A 27491-nucleotide genomic window follows, 5' to 3' on the forward strand; every position below is an offset into this window, starting at 1 on the left:
TCAGCGGGTGCACAGCTGATTTTACAGCATCCCAACCTTCCTGAAAATTTAAATGGTGAGCAGGGACATCGGGAGTTCCCCCCGACATCACCGCACGTCATTTTACACGTCAGTGAGCAGGCCCCACCCCCACTTGCCGATGCGTAAAATCCTGCCCCATGTGTTCACATACATGGACAGTAACATTAATTTAGACATTGTTACTCTCCCTCTTACCCTGAGCCCACCTTGTATACCTTAAAATGGAACACCAGTAAAACTAGGAAATAAGAATGCCGGTCAAAACTGTTTTTACCTTCTGGGAAGTTATTAGCACCACCATTGGCCCAGCTGTAGAGGGACACATGAAGAAGACTGGAAGAGCAATAGTAATAGGACATTCAATAGCTAGGGGACAGGTTGTATTTTTCTGTGACTGCAGAGGTGAATTTGGATGGTATATTGCCTCCATGGTGCCAGGGTCAAAGATGTCACGGTTCAGCTGCTGAGCATCCTGCTGGGAAAGAGTGAACAGCCAGCGGTCTGGTCCATAGCAGTACCAACGGCACAGACACAATGAGGAATGTGATCCTGCAGTCAGGATTTAGGGAGCTAGGTAGGAAGATAGCATCCTGGAGTTCCTGAGTAGGGCAGAATGTGCATTCAAGAGGTCAGAGCTGCCCTGCCATTCCTCAATCTATTAGGTAAATAAACTTACTACCACTAATACAGCTTACTACTTAAAAAAATAAAGACTCACCAGCTTCTCACTTCCTTTCTACTGATGCCATTGAAACATAAGGAAGGTAGCCAAATGTTTTATTTAAACCTCATTGCCTTTCTTAATTTGTTTTTTTTTGCAGTTTTTCATTTCCCAGCTGCTTAAACTATCTCCTTAGCTTTGGAGACAGGGAAACAAGCTACAGTACTCACAAGCCAATCAATTCATAATTTCCAGTGATGTGACATTTGATTTATTTTTTTCTCTCCTATTTTATTTCAAACTCCAGCATGCCCAGGCCCACTCCTCCTCCCCAGACTCTCCTCGAGGAATGGAATGGAATATAAAAGTAGGGATGTTTTTCATGTAGCTTTACAGGGCATTGGTGAGACCACATCTAGGAAACTGTGTACAGTTTTGGTCTCCTTTTTTAATAAAGGACATAGTTGCACGAGAAGCAGTTCAGAGAAGCTTCACACGACTGATTCCTGGGCTGAGCAGATTATCTTATGAGGAAAGGTTGGACAGGTTGGGCCTGTATCCATTGAAGTTTAGAAGATGGAGGTGATTTTATTGAAACATATAAGACCCAGAGGAGGCTGGACAGGGTGGATGTTGAGAGGATATTTCCCCTTGTTGGAGAGACCAGAACTGGGGGACACAGTTTAAAATTAATGGGTTTCCCATTTAAGAGAGATGAGAAGAATTTTGTTTTTTCTCAGAAGGTCGTGCATCTGTCTAACCCACTTCCCCTGAGATGGGTAGAGGCAGGTCATTGAATATTTTTAAGGCAGAAATAGGTAAATTTGTGACCAACAATGGAGTCAAAGGTACAGGGGGTAGGCAAGAATGTTGAGTTGAGACCACAGTCAGATCAGCCATGATCTTACTGAATGGTGGAGCAGGCTCGAGGGACCAAATTACTTACTCCTGCTACTAATTTGTATGTTTGTATGAAAGTGAGATCAGGCGATTGATTTGCAAAACACGTCCCTTCAGTCTTCAAGCCTCTCGTCACCTGTCATTTTAATTCTCCATCTTGCTTCCATGCTGATCTTGCTGTCCACAGTCTCCTGCCATGTTCCAATGACTCTCATCAGAACCTCTGCCTCCATTTCCTTTCCTTTCTCTTTGCTGGTTTCCTTTTTTCTCTCTTGTTTTGCTCGTTTTGTTTTCAGGTGGTAGTTGTTCAGATTCTGTCAATCATACCTCCTCCAGACACATCTTTTGTTTCTTTACAATAGGAAGGAGATCAAGGCCTTGGAGAGAGTGCAGAAGAGATTTACGAGAATGATAGGAGTGTGGATGGGCCTCAGTTACATGGAGAGACTGGAGAGGTTGGAGGTCATTTCATTAGAGCAGAGAAAGTTGCCAGGAGAGTTGAGAGAGGTTTGCAGAACCAAGAATGGATTTGACAGAGTAAATAAGGAGAAACTGTTTCCAGTGGCAGAGCGGTCGATAACCGGAGGACATAGAATTAAGATGATTGGCAAAAGGATCAGGTGGAACATTTATTTAAACAATGAGTCACTGTGATATGGAGAGCACTGCCTGAATGGTGGTGAAGCAAGTTCAATCGTAAAATTGAAAAGACAATTCTTGCGATAATGGGAAACATTTTTGTGTGTCTGTAGGAAAAGAGGAGGTCAGGGTGATTAGTGGGATATGTCCACCAAACAACACAGGAGCAACCTGCCTGGAAGCTGTATCATTCTGTGTGTCTATGATTCAATGTAGCCACATCAGTGTTTTACACATCTCAGCAAAGTTTCCCTGACTCACCATTAGCAATATTTTGCCTCAGTTTTCACAGTGGAGGACACTAGTACCACCCCAATAGGAACAGGTAGTGCAGAGAATATAGAGAAGGAGGAACTTAGAACAATCACCATCACTAGAGAAAAAGTACTGAGCAAACTATTGGGATTAAAGGGTGACAAGTCCCCAGGACCTGATGGCCTTCATCCCAGGGTCTTAAAGGAAGTGGCAGCGAAGATAGTAGATACATTGGCTATAATATTGCAAAATTCCCTGGATTCTGGACAGGTTCCAGTGGATTGGAAAAATGCTAATATAACACCCTTATTCAAAAAGGGTGGGAAGCAGAAAGTAGGAAACTATAGACCAGTTAGTTTAACACCTGTCGTTGGGAAATTGTTGGAATCTATTATTAAGGAAGTAGTAATGGGGCATTTGGAAAACCAAAATACAATCCATCAGAGTCAGCGTGGTTTTATGAAGAATAAATTGTGTTTGACTAATTTGCTAGAGTTCTTTGACGATATGACAGGCCAAGTGGATAATGGGGATCCTGTAGATGTAGGATATCTGGACTTCCAGAAGGCCTTTGATAAGGTGCTGCACAAAAGATTAATACACAAGATAAGATCACACTGAGCTAGGGGTAATATATTATCTTGGATAGAGGATTGGCTAACCAACAGAAAGCAGAGAGTCGGGATAAATGGGTCTTTTTCTGGATGGCAAGCTGTAACTAGTGGGATGCCACAGGGTTCGGTCCTTGGGACCCAACTATTTACAACCTATATTAATGACTTGGATTCAGGAATAGAAGGTACTATAGCTAAATCTGCAGATTATAACAAAATAGGTGGGAAAGTATGTTGCAATGAAGAAATAAGAAATTTACAAATGGATATGGACAGGTTCAGTGAATGGGCCAAAATTTGGCAGATGGAGTTTAACGTGGATAAGTGTGAGGTTATCCATTTTGGTCAGAAGAATAAAAAGGCGACTTATTATTTAAATGGAGAGAAACTTCAGAATGCTTCAGTGCAGAGGGATCTGGTTGTCCTCATGCATGAATCGCTGAAAGCTAGTATGCAGGTACAGCAGGTAATAAGGAAGGCAAATGGAATTTTGGCATTTATTGCTGAAGGAATAGCGTATAAAAATAGGGAAGTGTTGTTGCAACTGTACAAAGCATTGCTGAGACCGCACCTGAAGTACTGTGCACAGTTTTGGTCCCCTTACTTGAGGAAGGAAGTAGTTGTACTAGAGGCGGTTCAGAGGAGGTTCACTAGACTTATTCCAGAGATGCAGGGCTTGTCTTATGAGGAGAGATTGAGCAGTTTAGGCCTATACTTGCTAGAGTTTAGAAGGATGAGAGGAGATCTAATTGAGGTATATAAGATGCTAAAGGGGACAGACAAAGTAGACGTGCAGCAGATGTTTCCCCTTCTGGGGCATTTTAGAACGAGAGGCCATAGTTTTACGCTAAGGGGTGGAAGATTTAAATCAGAGATGAGGAGGAATTACTTTTCTCAAAGGGCCGTGAATCTATGGAATTCACTACCTCAGAGTGCAGGGGATGCCGGGACGCTGAATAAATTTAAGGAGGAGATAGACAGATTTTTAATTAGTAATGGGTTATGGGGAGATGGTGGGAAATTGAAGTTGTGGCCAAAATCAGATCAGCCATGATCGTAATGAATGGCAGGGCAGGCTCGAGGGGCTGAATTGCCTACTTCTGCTCCTTGTTCTTATGTTCTTATTAGCAATGCTGTAACATTGTGTTTCTTTGTCTACAGGTACAATTGTTCCCATCTCTGCACCTTGGACAGTTTCTGGATTCATGGAAAAAGGCACAATGGAACAGACATTTATAATATCTGTTATGATAGTTGCTGAAGTCATCAGTCCACCAGAACCAACAGATCAAACAGTTCAACTATGGAGTGGATCTTCTGATTGGTACTATGTCAGGTGAATTCAGTTACTGATACATTGTGTTTGATATTGCTTTAACTCAGCTCTTGTGTCAACATCACTCAACCTAGAGTCGGACTGTGATAAATGGGCTTATCCGGGTACATAGGAACATTGGTCAATATTAATTGTATAATGGAGTGATTCATATCTCACAATCTGCAGTTCCTTCTTCTGAGAACACAGCGAGACCTCCCCATTCACATTAGTCAGGTTCATATGGAGTTGGCTCCTGTTTTTCCGACATTCTCACATCCACCACATTGTTTATTTTTGGAAGAACAAATTCACATCCTTGTTATATATAGATACAATAAGCATAGTGGGAGAGGAAGTATTGTAGGGAATGGCATTCTTGAAGGTGGATAAATCACCAGGGCCGGATGGATTGTATCCAGGCTGTTGAACGAAGACAGGGAAGAAATCGTAGATGCTCTGAGGATCACTTTCCAATCCTCACTAGACACAGGCGAGCTCACAGAAGATTGTTGGCTTGCGAATGTCGTACCATTTTTTAAAAAGGGTGTGAGGGATATGCCAGAAAATTACAGGCCAGTCAGTCTGACTTTGGTGGTGGGCAAATTATTGGAGACAACTCTGAGAGACAGGATGAACTGTCACTTAGAAAGGGGCAGATCGATCACGGAGAGTCAGCATGGTTTTGTTAGGGAATATTGTGTCTTGCTAGCTTAATTACATTTTTGAGGAAGCAACAAGGAGGATTGATGAGAGTAGTGCAGTGGATGTTGTCTACATGGATTTTAGTGAGGCATTTGAAAAGATCCTGCATGGCAGACTGTTCAGAAAAGTGAGATCCCATTGGATACAGGGGAAGGTGGCTGGTTGGATCCCAAATTGGCTCAGTGACAGGAAACAAAGAGTTTCCAGTGGTTTTCCACAGGGCTCAGTGTTGGGACCTTGCTGTTTGTTGTATTTATTAATGATTTAGATGTAAATGTGGGAGGTATCATTGGGAAATTTGTAAATTACACAAAAATTGGCTGTGCAGATGATAGTGAAGCGGACAGCTGTTGACTCCAGAATTATGTCAATGGTTTCATTGAGTAGGTGGAGAAATGGCAAATGGAATTCAATCCGGAAAAGTGTGAGGTAATGCATTTGGGGAGGGCAAAAGAAGCAAGGGAATATTCAATAAACGGGAAGTTATTGAGAGGGGTTGAGGAAGTGAGAGACTTTGGAGCGCATGTGCACAGGTCCTTGACGGTGGTAGGACAGGTAGACAAGGTGGTTAACTTTATTGGGTGAGCTATTTAATATAAAAGCAGGGATGTAATGATGGAACTTTATAAAATGCCGATTAGGCCACAGCTGGAATTCTGTGCACAGTTCTAGTCACCACATTACAGGAAGGACATAATTGCTCAGGAGAGAGTGCAGAGGAGATTTACAAGAATGTTGCCTGGGCTTCAAAATTGCAGCTATGAGGAGAGATTGGATCGGCTCAGGTAGTTTTCCTCAGAACAGAGGAAGCTAAGGAATGACCTAATTGAGGTTTACAAAGTTATGTGGGGCTAGAATGGGTAAACAGGAAAGACTTGATTCCCCTGGCTGAGGGGTCAGTTAGCAGAGGACATAGATTTAAGGTGATTGGTAGGAGTATTAGAGGGGACATGTGGAAAAACTTTGGAATTCATTGCTTAAGTTGGTGGTTGAGGCTGAAAAGCTCAACTCTTTTAAATGGTACCTGGACCTGCATCTGAAGCACTGTAACCTGCAAGGCTACGGACCTATTGCTGGAAAGTGGGATTAAAATGAGCAGTTAGTTTTGTTTTCCTCTTTTTTGGTTGGCGCAGACATGATGGGCTGAATGGCCTGTTTCTTCACCGTACCTTTTCTATGGTTCTGTGGTTAATCAGTGCCTGACACAAAACCATTTCATTTCATCATCTCATTGAGATGTCTGATGTTCTACTCTAATTAATTTAAATGTCTCTTTATCTGCTCTTTCTGTGCTTAGTCATAAATGGCACAGTTGCAATGTTACTGGCTTCCCTCCCATACCCTTTGGAGGGGACATTTTCCTCATATGTGTCTGGATGATGAATGTCGGTGTGATTTGCTGACCCTAGAGAGGATCAAGCTGGGCCCAGTCCTTTCCTCACTCAACATTCACTAATTCACACTATCAGTGAGGGTCACTACACAGGACGATCTCCAATGTGGACATTGTCCTCCTGCTGTAATGAACGGTGATGCTATTTTGTCATCTGTAGAGTTTGCACATTGAGCTTTTACAGTGAGCAGTTGTGATCGCAGAGATTGCTGTTTGGTAAAATTACGGCTTAGTTTTCACTCTGTTTAAATTATTGATAGAAAGTCAGACTTGGGGCCTGTGAATTCCCAACCAGTGACCCCTGTGATCAACAATTCACTCCAGGAATTCCCGATCACAGATTCTGTCCTCATATTTTAAACAATCAAAGAAAGTGGAAGTGTTCCCTTCAAAGAGCAGAAGTTGGGGTGGGAGGAGTTCCTGAGATATCAGCTGGGTGTGGGTCATCCTTTATATGGGTTGGCAATACGTGGTAGAGTTGTAAAGAGCAGGAAATGCTGCAGGCAATTTGTGCACAGCAAGATCATACTAACATACAAATTATGAGCAGGAGTAGGCCATCAGCCCTGGAACCTTCTCTGCCATTCACTAAGATCATGTCTGATCAGATTGCGGCCTCAATGTCACTTTCCTGCCTACCCCCTATACCTTTCACTCCCTTAATAGTCAAGAATCTATCTCCCTCTACCTTAAAACAATTGAATGACCCTCTTCTGTTCTCTGGGGAAGAGAGTTCCACTGACTCAAGACCCTCTGAGAGAAAAAAGTTCACTTCATCTCCATTTTCAATAGGAGAGCTCTTATTTTTAAACTTTGCTCTCAGGTTCAGGTCTCTCCAACAAGGGGAAACATCCTCTCAGCATCCACTCTGTCAAGACCCCTCAGCATCTTTTATGTTTCAATAAGATCACCTCATTCTTCGATTTGCCCAACATGCTCAACCTTTCCTCATAAGATAACTCATCACAGGAACCATTGGAGTGAATCTTCTCTGAACTGCTTCTAAGTCAATTATGTCCTTTCCTAATTTAGGAGACCATAACTGTCCACAGAACTCTAGATGCAAGATCACCAATGCACTGTAGAAATATAGCAAAGGATCCCTTCTTTTATATTCCATAAACGATACCATTTCCCTTTTCTAATCATTTGCTATATCTGTATATTAGCTTCTTGTGATACATCAACTCAGACACCCAGATCCCTCTGCACCTCAGAGTCTGCAATCTCTCTCCATTTAAACAATCTGCTGCTTTTCCATTCTTCCTGCCAAAGTGGACAAGTACCAAAATGGGCAAGAGGAATTACATTGACTATTTTCCAATCTGATGGGACCCTTCTAGAATCCAGGGAATTTTGGAAACTCAAAACTAATGCATCTATTATCTCAGCAGTTGCTTCTTCTAAGACTGTAGGATGAAGTCCATCAGGGCCTGGGGGCTTGTCAGCCTTTACTTACAATAATTTCCACAGTACTCTTTCCCTGGTGATTGTAATTGTTTTAAGTTGCTCCCCCACTTTCATGTCTTGGTTCACAATTATCCCTGGGATATTATTTTTTCCTCTACAATGAAGGTGGATGGAAAATGTCTGTTAAATTCACCCGGGAACCATCCGATACTTCAATTTAATTCAGAGACTTTGGATGGTTCCAACTCTCTTAGCAGAATAGTTACTCAGGGAAAGTTAGAATAATTAAAACCAAATCTAAATTCTGGCTAACTATCGGATTGACCTCCCCCTCCCCACCCAGAACCACCGAGGGACTGCCCTTCACACCCCAGATACCTCAACTAGCCCGTGAATCACCTGATTATCCCCAGCCTCCCGACTACTCCCCGACCACTTGCCGAGGTCCCACCCATCGCCCCGACTGCACTCCAGACCCGCCGACCACACACCAATTCCCTGACTACACTCACTAACCCCGACAAAACGGCAGCACACTGACTACACTCACTAACCCCGACAAAACGGCAGCACACTGACTACACTCACTAACCCCCGACAAAACGGCAGCACACTGACTACACTCTCTAACCCCGACAAAACGGCAGCACACTGACTACACTCACTAACCCCCGACAAAACGACAGCACACTGACTACACTCACTAACCCCGACAAAACAGCAGCACACTGACTACACTCACTAACCCCCGACAAAACGACAGCACACTGACTACACTCACTAACCCCGACAAAACGGCAGCACACTGACTACACTCACTAACCCCCGACAAAACGACAGCACACTGACTACACTCTCTAACCCCCGACAAAACGACAGCACACTGACTACACTCACTAACCCCGACAAAACGGCAGCACACTGACTACACTCACTAACCCCCGACAAAACGGCAGCACACTGACTACACTCTCTAACCCCGACAAAACGGCAGCACACTGACTACACTCACTAACCCCGACAAAACGGCAGCACACTGACTACACTCTCTAACCCCCGACAAAACGGCAGCATACTGACTACACTCACTAACCCCCGACAAAACGGCAGCACACTGACTTCACTCACTAACCCCCGACAAAACGGCAGCACACTGATTACACTCACTAACCCCCGACAAAACGGCAGCACCCTGACTACACTCACTAACCCCCGACAAAACGGCAGCACACTGACTTCACTCACTAACCCCCGACAAAACGGCAGCACACTGACTACACTCACTAACCTCCGACAAAACGGCAGCACACTGACTTCACTCACTAACCCCGACAAAACGGCAGCACACTGACTACACTCACTAACACCCGACAAAACGGCAGCACACTGACTACACTCACTAACACCCGACAAAACGGCAGCACACTGACTACACTCACTAACCTCCGACAAAACGGCAGCACACTGACTTCACTCACTAACCCCCGACAAAACGGCAGCACACTGACTACACTCACTAACCCCCGACAAAACGGCAGCACACTGACTACACTCACTAACCCCTGACAAAACGGCAGCACACTGACTACACTCTCTAACCCCCGACAAAACGGCAGCATACTGACTACACTCACTAACCCCGACAAAACGGCAGCACAATGACTACACTCACTAACCCCCGACAAAACGGCAGCACACTGACTACGCTCACTAACCCCCGACAAAACGGCAGCACACTGACTACACTCTCTAACCCCCGACAAAACGGCAGCACACTGACTACACTCACTAACCCCCGACAAAACGGCAGCACACTGACTACACTCACTAACCCCCGACAAAACGGCAGCACACTGACTACACTCACTAACCCCCGACAAAACGGCAGCACACTGACTACACTCACTAACACCCGACAAAACGGCAGCACACTGACTACACTCACTAACCCCCGACAAAACGGCAGCACACTGACTACACTCACTAACACCCGACAAAACGGCAGCACACTGACTACACTCTCTAACCCCCGACAAAACGGCAGCACACTGTCTACACTCTCTAACCCCGACAAAACGGCAGCACACTGACTACACTCACTTACCCCCGACAAAACGGCAGCACACTGACTACAATCCCAACCCACCAACTACCCCTCTAACAACCCACACCCCCACACCCAGCCATCCTTCCGTCCCCCTGACAACCGCCCACCACCCTCCCTCTTCTCTGCTAATCTCTCAACTGCTCCCCATCCATCCCCGTCTACTCACCCAGCAACTGGTAGAACCCTCCCGATCCCATGACTAACCCCCACCCTCCGCGGATACCCTCCCAGTCCCGTGCCAGCCCCCGGTGTACCCTACCATCTCACCACCCCCACTGACCACCAGACCTCCCCCAATCCTACGCACTTACCTTGCACACTTACCTTCTCCCTGGCTTCTCAAAATGGCTGGGTCCAAAACTTCATAAGAAGTCGGAGCAGAAGTCGGCCATTTGGCCCATCAAGCTTGCCCTGCTATTCAATGAGATCATGGCTGATCTGATAATCCTCAACTCCACTTTCCTGCTTTTTCCCCATAACCCAGATTGCCTTACTGATTAAAAATCTGTCTATCTCAGCCTTGAATGTACTTTGTGACCCAGCCTCTCCAGCTCATTAAACTTTAAACTTACCTGCTTTATAGCAGCTGGTGCCATAAAAAGGGGTCTGGCCTCCTCTCGAATGATTCTGCTGCCCTCGACTGAAGGCCTCGGGAACACGCTGCACTGCACATTTCTCACCTGGCCCGAGGCGAAAGGTTGGGAGAGGAAGGAGCAGCTCCTGAGTAAGGTCGGAAAAAGGAGCAGAGTGGCAATCCAATAGTCGTTGTCAATTCTCGGAAGTTCTGGCCCAAGTTCTCTGCCTCAAACTGAAAGCAAAATTCAATCATATTATGGTCACTGCTGCCTAGATGTGCCTTTACTGTTACGTATCATTAAATAATCCTGTCTTGCTGCCCATGACCAGGTTTAGCATCATCTGCTCTCTGGTTGGCTGTAGAATGTGCTGCTCTAAGATACTGTCCCAAAAACTCTCTCTGAGCACATCTTGCCATCCTGATTCATCCAATTTATATGTAGATTAAAATTACCCATGATTATCACTGTACCCTTGTCACAAGCCCCCATTATTCCTTTCTGATACCCGCTCCTACAGTGTGGTTACTGTTATGGGGCCTATAAACCACTCCCATAAGTGACTTCCATCTCTAAACAAATTGATTCCACATTTTGATCTTTAGAACTAAAGCCATCTCTCTCTAAAGTACTCATGCCAAACTTAATTAACAGAGCTACCCTTCCACGTTTTCCGAGCTCCTGTCCTTCTGAAATGTCACATACCCTCAAATATTCACGTCCCAGCCATTGTCATCGTTCAGCCATGTCTTTGCAAAGCTATCAGATCATACACATTTATTGTGTATTCAATTTATTGCTCCATGCAATTAAATAGAGAGCCTTTAGTTCTATTCTTTTACTATTTCCCACAACTGCTCATACTCCCTAAGCAGAACCTCTTTCCTCATTCAACATATTTCAGTGGTCCCCATTTGGACCATGACAACTGGATCCTCCACCTCCCACTGCAAGTTCCTCTCCAGCCCTGATCAGACTTCACTAACCCTGGCACCTGGCAGGCAACTCAGCCTTCTGCACTCTTGCCCTCAGCTGCAGAAAACTGTGCCGATCTCCCTGACTATACCGTCCCCCACACCCACTACAAATCTATTCACTCTAAAGTGCAGAGCTAAAGTAAGTAAATTGAGTAGAGGTGTTGATCAAAGACTCATAGGGCGGTATTTTAATGGAGGCGATGGGGATCTTGGCTGAAGAGCTAACAAGGGCTGCATAAAAAGTTTTTTCTTCAGATACCCCCTGAATCTCTTGTCCAAAGTCTTCAATCTGTCTCCCCTAGTTCTTGTACCATCAGCTAATGAGAGCAGCTTTTCCTTTTCTACCTTATCAACCCTGTCAGAATCTTGTACAGCTCTATCCAATCACCCCTCAACCTCCTTTGACCCAAGGAGAACATCCCAAGCTTTTCCAACCCAACTCTGTCACTAACATCCCCCACCTGGGGAACTATTCGAGTAAGTCTCCTCGGCACCCCCTCAAGGAGCCTCACATCCCTCCTAAAGCGTGGTGTCCATCACTGAACTCAATACTCTAATTGTGGCCTCTCCAGATCTTTATAAAGGTTCAGCATCACTTTGCTGTTTTTGTAATCAATACCTCAACTTATGAAACACAAGTTCCCATGTACTTTGCTGAACATTTTCTCAATATGTGCTCTCACATTCAAAGATCCATGCACCCCAAGGTCCCTCTATCCCTGCACACTCTTTAGAATTGTTTCAGGATGTCTCCATTGCCTCTCCCTATACCTTCTGGAAAATGCATCACCTCACTTTGTTTTCAGTTCATTCATGGAGTGTGTGCATCGCTGGTTAGGCCAGCATTCATTGCCCATTCCTAATTGCCCTGAGAAAGTGGTGGTGAGCTGCTTTTTCGAACCACTGCAGTCCATCTGGTGTAGATACAACCACGGTGCAGTTTATAGTGTGTTCCAGGATTTTGACCCAGCGAAATTGAAGGAATGGTGATACATTTCCAAGTCAGGATGTGAGTGGATTGGAAGGGAAATTCCAGTTGGTTGTGTTCCCAGGTATCTGCTGCCTTTGTCCTTCTAGATGGTAGCGATTGTGGGTTTGGAAGATGCTGTCTAGGGAGCCTTGGTGAGTTCCTGCAGTGCATCTTTTAGATGATACACACTGCTGCCACTGTGCACCAGTGGTGGAGGGAGTGAATGTTTGTGGATGGGATGCCAATCAAGTGCGCTGCTTTCTCCTGGATAATGTCAAACTGCTCAAGTGTTGATGGAGCAGCACTCATCCAGGCAAGCGGAGAGTATTCCATCACATTCTTGTAATTGGTGGACAGTCTTTGGGGAGTCAGGAGGTAAGTTATTCACCACAGGATTTCCAACCTCTGACCTTCTCTTGTAGACACAGTATTTATATGGCTAGTCCAGTTCAGTTTCTGGTCAACGGTAACCCACAGGAATTTGATAGTAGGGGATTCAGTGATGGTAATGCCATTGAATGTCATTTCCCTGTATTAAATCCAATCTGCCACTTGTCTGCCCATTGGGCTATCTTATCTATTATGTCACTACAGCTGTGGATGAACTGAATGGTGGAGAGTCCTCAGTGGGCTGATTGTCCTGACAATCCATTTGGCTTCCATACGGGCTTTGTCAGGAGGAACAAAAATAAAAATTATATTTTCTTAATTCTGTTGCAGAGCTTTTGACAAGAAAGTTGATGAGCAACAATATGAAAAACTCGTGACTGAATTCCAGCAGGACTTGGAACAAGACAATCAACACTTTGATCCGAGATTTATCATTTTTTTTTTTACACACATGGGCTCATGCAAATAGCTTTTAGAAAGATAGTAAATCCTCTCGGGTAGGTTTTGTTACCTCTATAGACATCGAACAGTGAGATGTGCTTAACTCTATTCTTAAACTGATTGAACCTTCCACTAATTACACATTGGGTTTAAGCTGGAGTACTGTGCAAAGTTCTGGTCTCCTTTCCTAAGGAAGGATATATTTACCTTAGAGGGAACGCAATGACTGTTCATTAGACAGATTACATATATGTGCTGGGATTGGGATTGGTATTGGGACACATTCAGCACTGAGACCCTGTTTAGAATATTGCCCTCTACTGACAGATAACTCTGACTCCCACACACACTGCTGCACTTAATCTTCATTCAAAATTATACCAACACGTTAGCATCAACAGTGAGCCTTTGTTCCTCATTTACATAAACTGGTCTCTTTAGTTGTTTTGTTCAGTGATTCTAAACAATGGCTCTTTCCGGGTGTCCAGCTCAATGTCTCCCACACTATCCTGTGACAGACAGATCATGGTTCTCACCAGGGGCTGTCCCTCCTTGTCTTTCCCAAAGTCAAATAAAACAGAGGCTCTTCAATCCTGCTCCACCATTCAGTAAGATCATGGCTGATCTTCTACCTCAATTCCACCTTCCCACACTATCCCTCGAGTGTGTAATCTGTCTAATAAACAGGCATTGTAGTCCCTCTAAGGAAAGTTCATCCGCCCTTAGGTAAGGAGGCCAAAACTACAGGTGTGGTGTCACCTATATAATGGAAGTAAAATTTATTTTCTCTTTACTCTCTTTGTAATAAAGGCTAAGATACCATTTGCTTTCCTAAGGGAGAGCCAGCTGAGCCAGCAACTTCAGCCATGTTCCACAGAGTGATGAGTGCAACACTGGACACTAACATAAACATTCAATAACAGTGAACCAAAAAACACAATATTATCTCTTCCACAATAAAGATATGTCCCAAACTCTTCTGTAACCATCAAGGTGTGTCAACTATGAGCTGTGCCAGGACATTGAGCTTTCTGATTAAATTAGTCTCAACAAATAACGATGGTGCCGACATGAATAAAGAGAAATCAATGTAACGTGAAATACTTACAAGTGAAGTTTAAATTTGAAAAACACACAGTCCACCTTTCTGCTCACAATAAATCTCCTGTTAGTAGCAATGGAGTTGGGCAGGAAAGTTGTGGTCATGAGGAAGATCCTCCCTGTTTGTCCAGGAGACTCTTTTATAACCCGCCTGTACCTGCTGCATTGTCAGCTGACAACAATATTCACCACTGAAAAGCTTCCCCGCAGCATGATCACACACGTCTCCCATGCACACCATTTTCATTAGAATCATGAGGAAACTGAAGTGGAAGATTTGACCACTCTGGTTTGAAGCAGCTTAAAACTGAGAAAGAATCCCAATCTAAAATTAGAATCCAGAGACTGAAAATGGAATAAAGTTCAGATTCCCATCTCCTAACACCCATACTGGGAGCTCACGTTCGGAATATCGAAAGACTGAATCTGTGATTGAGAACATGATCTATTCAGATATTACCCCTGTTAACAGGTGACCCATTCACAGGCTTCTCTCATGGAGGAAATTAGCCAGTGTCATCTTGCCTTTGTTTGTCTTTTGTTTTTCAAACTGCTGGGAATGTATTCTCACTGTGAAATAAAGAGGGTGATGTATTTCAACTTTTGGTCTCATGTTAGATTCTTACTCAGAAATAAGTCTGGGTCACTCATTTACTATTTTTGGGGAGATAGTGGTGTCGTGGTAATATCACTGAACTAGTAATATAGAGACCCAGGTTAATGCTATGGGAACACATGTTTAAATCTCACCATTTAAATTTAACTTTAAATTCAGTTAATAAAATCTGGAATTGAAAGCTTTTAATAGTGATAAAAGCAAAATTCAGCAGATGCTTGTAATATAAACAGAAAATGCTGGAAAAAATCTGCAGGTCTGACAGCACCTGTCACCCCTTCTTTAAAGATCATATGGATGGGAAGCATTAACTCTGTTTCTCTCTCTGGTAGACCTGGTGAATTTTTCCAGCATTTTCTGTTTTTATTTCAGATTTCCAGCATCCGCAGTCTTTTGCTTTTATCTTAGTGTTTAATTCAGTGCCACTTCTCTTCCAGGAATGCCTGCATTGAAGAAGTACTGCTCTTCTCTCAGTAATAGTGACTCTGAAACTAACATTGATTGTTGCAAAAACCCATCTGCTTCACAAATGCCATTACCTGGTTTGGTCTACATCTACAGCAATGTGGTTGGCTCTTTGCTGCCCTTTCAAATGGCTGAGCAAGCCCCTTAGATCAAGGGCAATTAGGGATGGGCAACAATATGTGAGCCTTGCCAGCAACAGTAGAGAAAAGCCAGAGATCTACAGGCCAGTGAGTCTCACATCAGTTGTACAGGAACTATTGGAGAAAATTCTGAAGGAGATAATCTATCTCCACTTGGAGAGGCAAGGTTTGATCAGGGATTGTCAGCATGGCTTTATCAGAGGGAGATCATGCCTAACAAAGTTGATTGCATTTTTTGAGGAGGTGACCAGGTGTGTAGATGAGGGTAGTGTAGTTGATGCAGTTTATATGGATTTCATCAAAGCCTTTGACAAGGTCCCACATGGGAGATTTAGAATGCACATGGGATACAGGGTAATTTGATAAGGTGGATTCAAACTAAGATTGGCTTAGTTCTAGGAGACAGAGGGTGATGACATAAGGATGCTTTCGTGACTGGAAGCCAGTGTCCAGTGGCGTACCACATGGATCTGTGCTGGGTCCCCTATTATTTGTCATTCATATAAACGACATAGATGACTATGTGGGGGGTAGGATTAGTAAGTTTGCAGATGACACAAAGATGGGCCGTGTGGTTAATAGTGAGGTTGAGTGTCTTGGGCTATAGGATGATATAGACGGGATGGTCAAATGGACAGATAAGCGGCAGATGGAATTTAACCAGAAAAGTGTGAGGTGATACACTTTGGAAGGAGTAATTTGACAAGGGAGTATTCAATGAATGGCATGACACTAGGAAGTTCTGAGGAACAAAGGGACCTCGGTGTGTGTGTCCATAGATCTCTGAAGGTGGAGGGGCATGTTAGTGGAGCGGTGAAAAAGGCATATGGGACACTTGCCTTTATCAATCGAGGCATAGATTACAAAAGTAGGGAGGTCATGTTGGAGTTGTATAGAACCTTGGTGAGGCCACAGCTGGAGCACTGTGTGTAGTTCTGGTCGCCAACATTATAGGAAGGATATGATTGCACTGGAGGGGGTGCAGATGGAGATTCACCAGGATGTTGCCTGGGATGAAACATTTAAGTTATGTTTTTGTTGGAGCAGAGAAGACTGAGGGGCGACCTGATCAAGGTGGACAAGATTATGAGAAGCATGGAGAGGGTGGATATGGAGCAGCTGTTCCCCTTAGATGAAGGGTCACTCACAAGGGGGCATAAGTTAAAGGTGAAGGGCAGGATGTTTAGGGGGGATGTGAGGAAAAACTTTTTTATCCAGAGGGTGGTGACGGTTTGGAATGCGCTGCCTGGGAGAGTGGTGGAGGCGGGTTGCCTCACATCCTTTAAAAAGTACCTGGATGAGCACTTGGCACATCATAACATTCAAGGCTATGGGCCAAATGCTGCTAAATGGGATTGGGTAGCTTTATGAAGTGTTTCTCACATGTCGGTGCGGACTTGATGGGCCGAAGGGCCTCTTCTGCACTGTGTGATTCAGTGACTCTGTGGTTCTGTGAACACCCAAATCCCAAAAAATATTAAATATAAATGTTAGATAAACTCTCCACATTTCAGTGAAATGATTCTGTCGAACTATTAAGGTGTAAAAGGAAAGAATGAGAAGGGATGAAGAGACAGGGATAATTTCTTGAGAGATGTGACACTTGGTGAGTGAGGTCCATATTCTCCAGGTGACAGCTCACACCCCGTGCAGCCTGACACTTCAACCTGTCAAACTCCACTCTGAACAGGGTTTAAAACTCTCTCAATGGGATTTCACTGATAAACTCCCAGGATAGACAGAGTCCAACACACAACAATTCATGGATCAATCATCAGCCGGGTGTTGTGAAATTCTTCTATCTTGGAAACTCTCCCAATCTGGGCAGGTAAGGGAGGATTCTGGGGAGGGACCTGGTTAATCCGGTCTTATTCCCCTTTCCTCACTTGTTCAAATTTCCAACCAAGAAGGGTCCGGAACTCCTTCCCTCCACAATTTCCATTGCAGGGGTCACAGGAAGAGGTTGAACGGGAGAATCTCATCAATTGGGATATCTGTCAGTTCCACCTCCATCGTGTGAAAGCTGCTTCTCCCTGTAGGAAACTGGGAGACTAGCATTCCAGGGCCTGATCCTGGCTGGAGTGAGACCTGCTTTCCATCTAAAGGACACTTTCCCTGCTGCAAAAACAGAACATTTAAAATCAAGTGTTGTTATTTTTTTAAGGATCTTTGTTCCAGGGAAGAGGCCCCACTTACATAGCAGCAAGATCACACAGTGATATCCCTCCAAACCCCACTCAGACAGACACACCAGTTAGTGAGGAAATCACAGCCACAGCCCCAATATATTCCAATCGTCCTGATCCTGGAATTCCAGGCAGGGGCAGCAGCATATCCATGGAGCAGCCGGATATCCTACGCCATGATGATCCTTCCCAAGAAGCAACCATTCAATTCAAGGATGAGTCCCAGAGGTTGGGAGCTGGGATTGTGACAATTGTGTTTTGAGTGTAGCCTCCGACAGGGTCAAAGCTGGGTCAGGATGAAGTGGATTATAATCCTCGACCCTCTTTAGGCTGTTCCAGGTCAGACGCACTCCTCGGATGATCACTCTGACTTCAGGTTGAAAGAAACAGGCCTCACAGATATTTAGAGCAGATCTAACTCTCCCTAAATGAAAGGAACTACCAGAGAATATTGCTGTCCTCCAGACAGCCTTTTTAACAAGTTTAAATGCGATTATAACAGCCCAGGTATTATTGAGTTTCGGGCATCTCTCCTCAACAATATAACTCTCCACTGAAGGCTGTACAGAGATGTGTTTCTGGGTTTGGATATAGAAGGTGATATGAGACAATATACTTTCTAAATTATATAAATGTTAATTCAGGAACTGAGCATGCAATTCATTTTTATGGTAAATCAATCGCAACATTGACAGTTCGAGGAAAACTTAGTATAATCTTGTCTCTAATAGAGAATGCAGTCTTATTAATATTACAATACTGGTAGTAGGGAACATGATTATTGCTGAAAACAGAGATATGTCAAAGCTTTTCATTTTATACTCATCAGGACTCTTCTCAAGAAAAGCAATATAAGGGGAAAACAATAATTTATACTGTATGAGAAGAGAGTGCTGATTGATTGGCAAGTGGACTCTGACTGGTAGAGGCGTTGCCATGACATGAATCAGTATTCATTGAACTTATGATCGTGACAACTCGCGCAGTTGAGTTCAGCTTTAATGACATCATGTAAGCCCAAATAGATGGTGTTGCCATGGGGTCAACTCGAGACCCAGCTCTCTCAAACATCTTTTTTGGTTTCCATGAGAAACATGTCTTTGATGGAGTGACATCAAACCTCCTACCCCTAGTTAGCAAAATATAATAATTTTTATCTGATGGAGAGTCATATGGACTCGAAATGTTAACTGTATTCCTCTCCGCAGATGCTGTCAGATCTGCTGAGTTTTTCAGGCTATTATTGTTTTTGTTTCAGATTTCCAGCATCCACAGTATTTTGTTTTTGTTATAATAATTTTTCGTTTGGTATCGCAATTTATTGTAAGGTAGGGCTTAATTGAATTAAAGAAAGCTGGTCTGAAGGATTTGATGTAACAGAAGTGAAGCCGGGTTTGAAATTATAAATAGTTAAACATGGCTGAAGTTTTAGAATGTGAGGTGTAAAGGGAAATTTGCATTTTTAGATAAACCAGAGTCGTTTGAATTTCAAAATTGGCATTAAAATGTTATACTTAACCAGAAGAAGCCAAACAGTGTGTTTATTTTCCCCAAAGCTTACTGATAAAATAGGAACTGTGAAAGATCTTTAAAAAATATTTTTATTAGTAAAATAGAGTTGAAAGGCATTTTGGGACAATGGGATTTACATTAAAAAGGGAGAAACCTGTACAGAGGAGATGCGGTTATGTGTAAGAGGAAGGCATTCTAAGATCTAACAAGTGTGAAAAGCCTCTTAGCCTCAAGTTGCTTCAATATGAACTGAAGTGAAGAAAACTCACCTTGAATTCTACTGTTCGGGGCATCGTGTTACTTTGCCTGGGTCACTTAAAATCTCTGTGTTTTACTGTTGCCTTAATTGAAGTGTAACTGGGAGTTAGATTAACCAGCGGATCCAGGAGCTTTCAGAGTAGCAATTTGTAAACCCATATATGTGCTTAAAATCATTTTTATTAATAAAGGTTTAATTTGGATGTACAAGGAACCTATAAAACTTGGTGGTTCTATTAGTACTGAACTTAAATCACACAGCTCGAAATAAATAGAAATTGTAAAATAGTTGCGGCAGTTGTTTTAAGTTTCCCTCTGGGATTTGAACAGCTCAGCATTAACCATCCGCTGTGCCATAACACCATTGCAATTTGCTGATATGTGGATGGTACGTTTGCTACATTTAAGTCCTCAGCTGCATGTAATAATTTCCTAACATTTCTTAATGGGCTCCATCCTGTCCTCAAATTCACTTCAGAAATGGAGCAATCAAATTCACTCCCCTTCCTTGATGTGCCAGATGAGAAATCTAACATGAGTTTCTCTACCAAGATCTACCACAAGCCTACCTGCACTGGTCAATTACGGCGTTGGGATTCTTACAGTTCCACACGCTATAAGATTGATCTTATCTGCAACCTTCTAAATAGGGCCCGAGCCATTTGCTCCCCATGCAAGCTTGATGCTGAAATAGGGTGTATCAAAGATATCCTGCAGGAGAATGGCTACAACGATCAGATCAGTTCATCACGCAGAGTCATGAATGGGGCTAAGGCTGTCGCTTACATCCCTGAAAAGTGCCCAGTCTACCTCTGATTACCCTGGAAGGGCAAAGTACCCCAATCATTTGTGCAGCAGTAACAAGAGTGGTATTCACTAGTAGCAGGATGCTGCCATCAAGCCAAAAAGTCATTCTGCCTATCACACAAATCAGTAATGTGGTATATGAATTTCAGTGCCAGTGTGATGCGAGGTATGTGGGCCGTACATGCCAAAGGCTGTCGGATCATATCAAACAGTCTGTCCCAGACGCTGCTTAGAACGGGCAAAAAACAGACCGTACCCGACCAGCCCGTGCTTGTAAAATTCAAGACACGATTTCCAACATTAGATGTGATTCCGCGATTGGACAACATTTGTTAATTAATCCTCTGTGTGCTAAGAATTACGCTGACAACTAATTTAAGGTTGTCAGTCGGGCTCACAGTATGGAGCATTTGCGTGTGCTGGATCTACATATATTAATATTAAAGGCCCTGTCCTTTGCAGACAGAAAGAGCATGTACACACATTGCACCTGTTTCATCTAAACAAGATAAGTGATGCTATTCGCTGACTCATTCCTCAGGACAATGCCTCAACCAATCAGGCTCAAGGTGACTGGTTTAAATTTCAAACAATGCGTGGCAGTTAACTGTCAGTCATCTTTACCGATGCATTCTCCATGGTAATGCCCCTACCAATCAGATTCCACTTGCTAACCAGTTAGCACTCTCTTCACATTCATTAATATTTATTGCAATGATCATGAAGCTATTAATGTCTGTAATATTATTGGAAAAGATTTTTCTTTTAAAATAGAGCTTTAGTCTGTGGGTGAGTCTTAATTGGATTAAAACTAGCTGGTCTGGGTGCTTTGATGTGTACTGGTTTTGATATGTAAGAGAGATAGCGTGCATTTGCATTTTTTGAATAGAGCATTCAAGAAGTGGGGTGAAAAATGATACCGATGCAGCGGATACCAAGCCATATGTTTATAATGCTAATAAAATTGGTATGATGAAAGGGGTTTTATTGTTAGAGAGGTTTAGTTCAGAGGTTGTTGATACAATGAGAATTAACTTTAAATGGGCAGTGCTAGGTACAACTTTAGCAGTTTTCGGGTGTGCAGAGCAGAGGCAATGTGAGATCACACGGCAGCTGTCAGACTCCAACTGTCTCCACAGGAACTAACGTGAAAATAACCTCATTTTGAATTTGTAAGGTGAAAATGCTTTGCCTGGTGTTTGGTTAAGTCTATGGGTTGCTGTTGCCTTGATGGAGATCAGTTTGGGAATTTGATAAAAGTTATGATAGTAGTAATTTGAAGCCATGTGTATATATATATATCTATTAACCTGTGTTGATTAATAAAATGTTCATTTAGTTTAATGTAAAACCTTGAGAACTTGTGGTCTGATGCCTGAATTTAGAGTCGTATCTTAAACATAACACTTAAATTATCGGTTATCACAGTTGTTTCAAGTTTCCCTCTGGGATTTTTAAATAACTCCACTTTAACAACTGCATCGGTCATAACAGTACATTCATTTCCCTCACCCAAGTCATGAACATATATTGTAAATAACTGTGGCCCCAGCACTGATCCCTGTGACACTCCGGTATATACAGGTTGCCATCCTGAAAATGCCCCTGCCAGCCTCATGAAGCTACAACACAGGACTATTTGATTGGCAAACAGCATAAGCAGCAAATGATTTACAGAGCTAAGTGATTCCATCACCAACAGATCAGACCTAAGCTCTGCAGTCCTGCCACATCCAGTCGTGAATGGTGGTGGACATTTAAACAACTCACTGGAGGAGGAGGCTCCATAAATATCCCCATCCTCAATGTTGGGGGAGCACAGGACATCAGTGCAAAAGACAGGGATGAAGACATTGCAACAATCTTCAGCCAGAAGAGCCGAGTGGATGATCCATCTCGGACCCCTATGGATTCCCCAGCATCACAGATGTTAGTCATCAGCCAATTCGATTCATGTCACCTGAGATCACAAAACAGCTGAATGTACTGGACACTGCAAAGGCTGTGGGTCCTGACCATATTCTGGCAGTAGGACTGAAGAATTGTGCTCCAGAAATTGCCACTCCCCTAGCAAAGCTGTTCCAGTACGGCTACAACACTGGCATCTGCCCGGTAATGTGGAAAATTTCCCAGACATGTCCTGTACATAAAAATCAGGGCCAATCCAACCTGAGCAATTACAGTCCCATCAGTCAACAGTCGATCATCAGCAAAGTGATGGAAGGGGTCATTAACAGTGTTATCAAGTGGGACATTCTTAGCAATAACCTACTCACTGATGCTCAGGTTGCTTTCCAGCAGCGTCACTCAGCTTCTGACTTCATTAGAGACTTTGTTCAAGCATGGGTAAAAGAGCTGAACTCCAGATGTGAGGTGAGAGAGACTGCCCTTGACATCAAGGCAACATTTGTCTGATTGTGGAATCAAGGAGCCCGAGCAAGACTGGAGGCAATGGGAATCAGGGGGAAAACTCTCCAATGTTTGGAGTCATACCTAGCAGAAAGGAAAAAAGGTTGTGGCTGTTGGAAGTCTATCACTTGAGTTCCAGGACATCACTGCAGGAGTTCATCAGGGTCGTGTCCTCGGCTCAGCCATCTTCAGCTTCTTCACCAATGACCTTCCTTCCATCATGAGGTCAGAAGTGGGGATGTTCCCTGATGATTGCACAATGTTACATACGAGCATCTGGACAATGAGCAGGAGTAGGCCATTCAGCCCCTTGAGCCTGCTCTGCCAATCAAAAAGATCACAGCTGAGCTGCTAATAACCTCAAATCTGCATCTCGCTTACTCCCGATAACCTATCATCCACCTTGCTTATCAAGAATCTATCCACATGAGCCTTGAAAATATTCAAAGACTCTGCTTCCACCGCCTTTTCAGGAAGAGAGTTCCAAAAACTCATGACCATCTGAAAGGAAAAATGTCACCCCATCTCCGTTTTAAATGGATTACACTTTATTTTTAAATAGTGACGCTTATTCTAGATTCTCCAACAAGAGGAAACTTTATCTGCACATGCACCCTGTTAAGACCCTCTAGGATCAAACATATTTCCATCAAGCTGTCTCTTACTCTTCTAAACCCCAGCGGAAACAAGCCCAGCCTGTCAAACCTTTCCTCATAACACAACCCACTCATTCTAGTAAACCTTCTCTGAACTGCTTTCAAAGCATTTATATCCTTCCTTAAATACGGTGACCAAAACTGTACACAGTACTCCAGATGTGGTCTTACCAGTGGACTATTTAATTGAAGCATAACCTCTCAACTTTTGTGTTCAATTCCCCTCACAATAAACGACAGCATTTCATTAGCTTTCCTTATTACTTGCTGTACCTGCATAGTAAACTTTTGCGATACATGTACTAAGACGCCCAGATCCCTCTCCATCTCAGAGTTCAGAAATCTCTCACCATTTTGATCATATCCTTCTCTTTTATTCTTCCTGCCAAAAATGAACAATTTCACATTTTCCCACATCATACTCCATTTGTCAGATCTTTGCCCACTCACTTAACATATCTATAACTTATTGTAGCCTCCTGAGTTCCTCCCACTCTTCCACTTCCTGATTTATAGCTGCTTCTGGGATGTTATTTTTATCCTCCCTAGTGAAAACTGATGCAAAATACCTGTTCAATTCATCTGCCATTTCCTTGTTTTCCATTATCAATTCTCCAGACTCACTTACAATTGGAAAAATTCTCACTTTGTTAACTCGTTTCTCTTTTCAAATATTTATAGAAACTCTTGCCATCAGTTTTTATATTTCGGGCTAACTTTCTCTCGTATTCTAAATTTTCCCCCCTTATTAATCTTTTAGACACGCTTTGCTGTTCCTTGTATTCTGTCCAAACTTCTTGTCTTCCACCCAACTTTGTACAATTATATACATTTTCTATAAGTTTGATACTATTTTTAACCTTTCTGGTTAACCAATGATGGTGTGTTCATAGCTTGAAATTTTTCTTATTCGTTGGAATGTAACTATACTGTGCATTCTGAAATATCCCCGTAAATATTAGCCACTGTATCTCTATTGACCTAACCCTTACCCTAATCTGCCAATTCGCTTTAGCCAGCTCTGCTTTCATATTCTCATAAATGCCCTTATTTATGTTTAAAAACATAGTCTTAGACCCGCTCCTCTCACCCTAAAACTGAAAGTAAAATTCAATCATATTATGGTCACTGCTATCTAGGGAAACCTTCCCTATGAGGTCGTTAATTAATCCCATCTCATTGCACAACACCAGGTGGAGTATTGCCTCCTTTCTGGTTGACTCTGGAACATGCTGTTCTAAGAAACTATCCCGGAGACATTCTATGAACTCCTCATCAAGACTATCTTTGCCCATCTGACTTTTCCAGTCTATATGTAGATTAGAATCTCCCATGATTATCGTTGTGCCCTTCTGAGAAGCTCCTATTATTTCTTCCTTTATGCTCCATCCTACCATGTGGTTACTATTAGGAGGCTTGTACATGGCTCCCACACGTGACTTCTTGCCTTTACCGTTTCTCATCTCTACCAAAACCATTTCCACATCCTGGCCTCCTGAACTGAGGTCATCTCTCTCTATTGTGCTAATCCCATAATTAACTAACAGAGCCATCTTTCCTCCTTTTCATCACTCCCGGTCCTTCCTAAATGTCTTATACACTTTAATATTCAGGTCCCAATCCATGTCCTCCTGCTGCTATGCCTCTGTAATGGCTATCAAATCATATTTATTTATTTCTATGTGCGCTCTCACTCATCTGTTCAGTTTCGAAAGCTTCTTGCATCAGATACAGAACCTTTAGTTTTATCATTTTATTCTTTTTATAACCTCTCATCTCATCTGTCAATTTACTGTTAGATTTCTGCTCTCAAACCCTTCCTGTCACTTCTGTTTTATATTTTGCATAATTATAACTTCCACTTTTGTCATGCCTCTACTCTTTGATTTACCACATCTTCCCAAATTTGCACCCTTGTCCCCACTACTTAATTTAAACCCCTCAGCACCATTCGTGACTCTTCAGATACTGAAGCAGTCCCTGCTTAAATGCAGCAAGACCTGGTCAACATGCAGGCTTGGGCTGGCAATTGGCAAATAACATTCACACCTCAGAAGTGCCAGGCAATGACCATCTCCAACAAGAGAGAATCTAACCAGCTCCCCTTGACATTCAATGGCATTGCCAATGCTAAATCCCCCACTATAAACTTCCTGGGGGTGACCATTGTCCAGAAACTGAACTGGACGAGCCATATAAATTATTTGGCTGCAAAAGCTGATCAGAGGCTTTGAATCCTGCACCAAGTATCTCACCTTCTGATTCCGCAAAGCCTGTCCACCATTCACAAGGCACAAGTCAGGAGTGTGGTGGAATACTCTCCACTTGCCTGGATGCGTGCAGCTCCAACAACACTCAAGGAGTTTGACACCATCCAGGACAAAGCAGCCTGCTTAATTGGCACCACATCCACAGGCACTCACTCCTGAAACCACAGACGCACAGTAGCAGCAGTGAGTACCAACTACAAGATGCGCTGCAGGAATTCACCAAGACTCCTTAGACAGCACCTTCCAAACCCATGACAACTAACATCTGGAAGGACAAGGACAGCAGACACATGGGAACGTCACCACATGTATTTCCAAGCCAAGCTACTCACCACCCTGACTTGGAAATATATCGTCGTTCCTTCACTGTTGCTGTGTCAAAATCCTGGAACTCCCTCCCTAAGAGCATGGTGGGTGTACCTACACCACATGGACTGCAGCGGTTCAATAGGGCAGCTCACCGCCACCTTCTCAAGGGCAATTAAGGAATGGCAATAAATGCTGGCCCAGACAGCAATGCCCATATCCCATGCATGAATGAACAAACATGTCAATGTGAACTGCTGGCTGCCGAATAAAGCACAGGAGACACAGCGGCCAGTCCTGTTGTTGGTCCTGAAAGCTAAGAGTCTCTGTTCAAACGTAACACGCGCAAACAGGGGAAGATGTTCACTGGATGTCCTCGTGTTTCCGAAGATCAAGGAAAGGCGGTAAAAATTCTCCGAGATGCTGGGTGTTTACAGACGCTTTTCGTGAGGATAATTGGAGGTTTCCCATGCAGAAACAGAACAAATTCCATTGTGCTCGTCAAAGAACTCACTGGAGAAGGAATTGAGATCTCTTCAGTAAAAGAAAATCACTGAATGAGTGAGCTTGTTATGGGACTGCTAATGGTGAGTGTGATCCCAAGCTTGTCTACTCGGGAATAACCTGGCTGGCTGCCCATTACTACCCACCACATGTCCACAACAGTCCAGGGAAACTGAAAAGCACCAACCGATTCTGCAGAGTTTCTGCTGAGAAAGAATTAGATGGCCTGCAGGGGGCGGCATAACCTTTGAGGGTTGCAGTGGCTGAGAGAAAGCAAACAGAATGAACCAGGGCCAGGTTAGTGCCTTCTGTTCTGTCAGCCAATGTACTATTTACCTTTTTAATGTGCAATCACTTTTCAACGATGTAACTGTTACTTTATTTTGTTTATATTAATTGATGTGTGGAGTCTGTCTCATGGTGGTAACAAGGAACATCAAGGTATAAGAAGCACCCAGACTGAAGATATGTAAAGGACTGTACTGACCTGCTCTGTGGGCTCAAAACACAAAGCAAGATGGTTAATTGAATCAAGAGAAAGCCTTGTTAGAATCAGCAAGTTCTGCAAATGACTTAACCTGTAGAAGTGCTCAGACCAGTGAAGATAAACAGACTGAGCTTCATTAAGGAACAATAAATACGCCACCTTCTCTCAGCTCTGGGGATTGGTAACAGTGTTGGAGATAACAAAGAGAAGTCAAGCTGGTTATGGTGCCTCAAGTATGACTTTCAAAGGGGGCCAACAAAGGAACATCTGGCGAAAGCATGGAGATGTACAGTGATGTCATTAATAACCAATTAAAAGGATGAAAAGCAGGCTTTACCTTATATGGCACAGGAACATAGCAAAAAGAATTATAGAGAATGAGCCCACAGAACCATCTCTAC

General features: G+C 43.3%; 1 protein-coding gene across 1 annotated transcript in view; it reads left to right on the forward strand.

Moving 5' to 3' along the window:
* LOC144680384 (heme-binding protein 2-like) overlaps positions 1 to 15066 on the forward strand; it is a 28533-nt gene extending 13467 nt beyond the window's left edge. The window contains exons 3-4 of the mRNA XM_078541351.1: positions 4252 to 4426; positions 13263 to 15066. Coding sequence (XP_078397477.1) covers positions 4252 to 4426; positions 13263 to 13401 — 314 coding nt within the window. The 3' untranslated portion in view covers positions 13402 to 15066. The remainder of the gene's footprint in view (positions 1 to 4251; positions 4427 to 13262) is intronic.
* The last annotated feature ends 12425 nt before the right edge of the window (positions 15067 to 27491 follow it).

The sequence above is a fragment of the Cetorhinus maximus genome, chromosome 5 (assembly GCF_964194155.1).
Source record: "Cetorhinus maximus chromosome 5, sCetMax3.hap1.1, whole genome shotgun sequence".
Classification (NCBI taxonomy): Eukaryota; Metazoa; Chordata; class Chondrichthyes; order Lamniformes; family Cetorhinidae; genus Cetorhinus; species Cetorhinus maximus.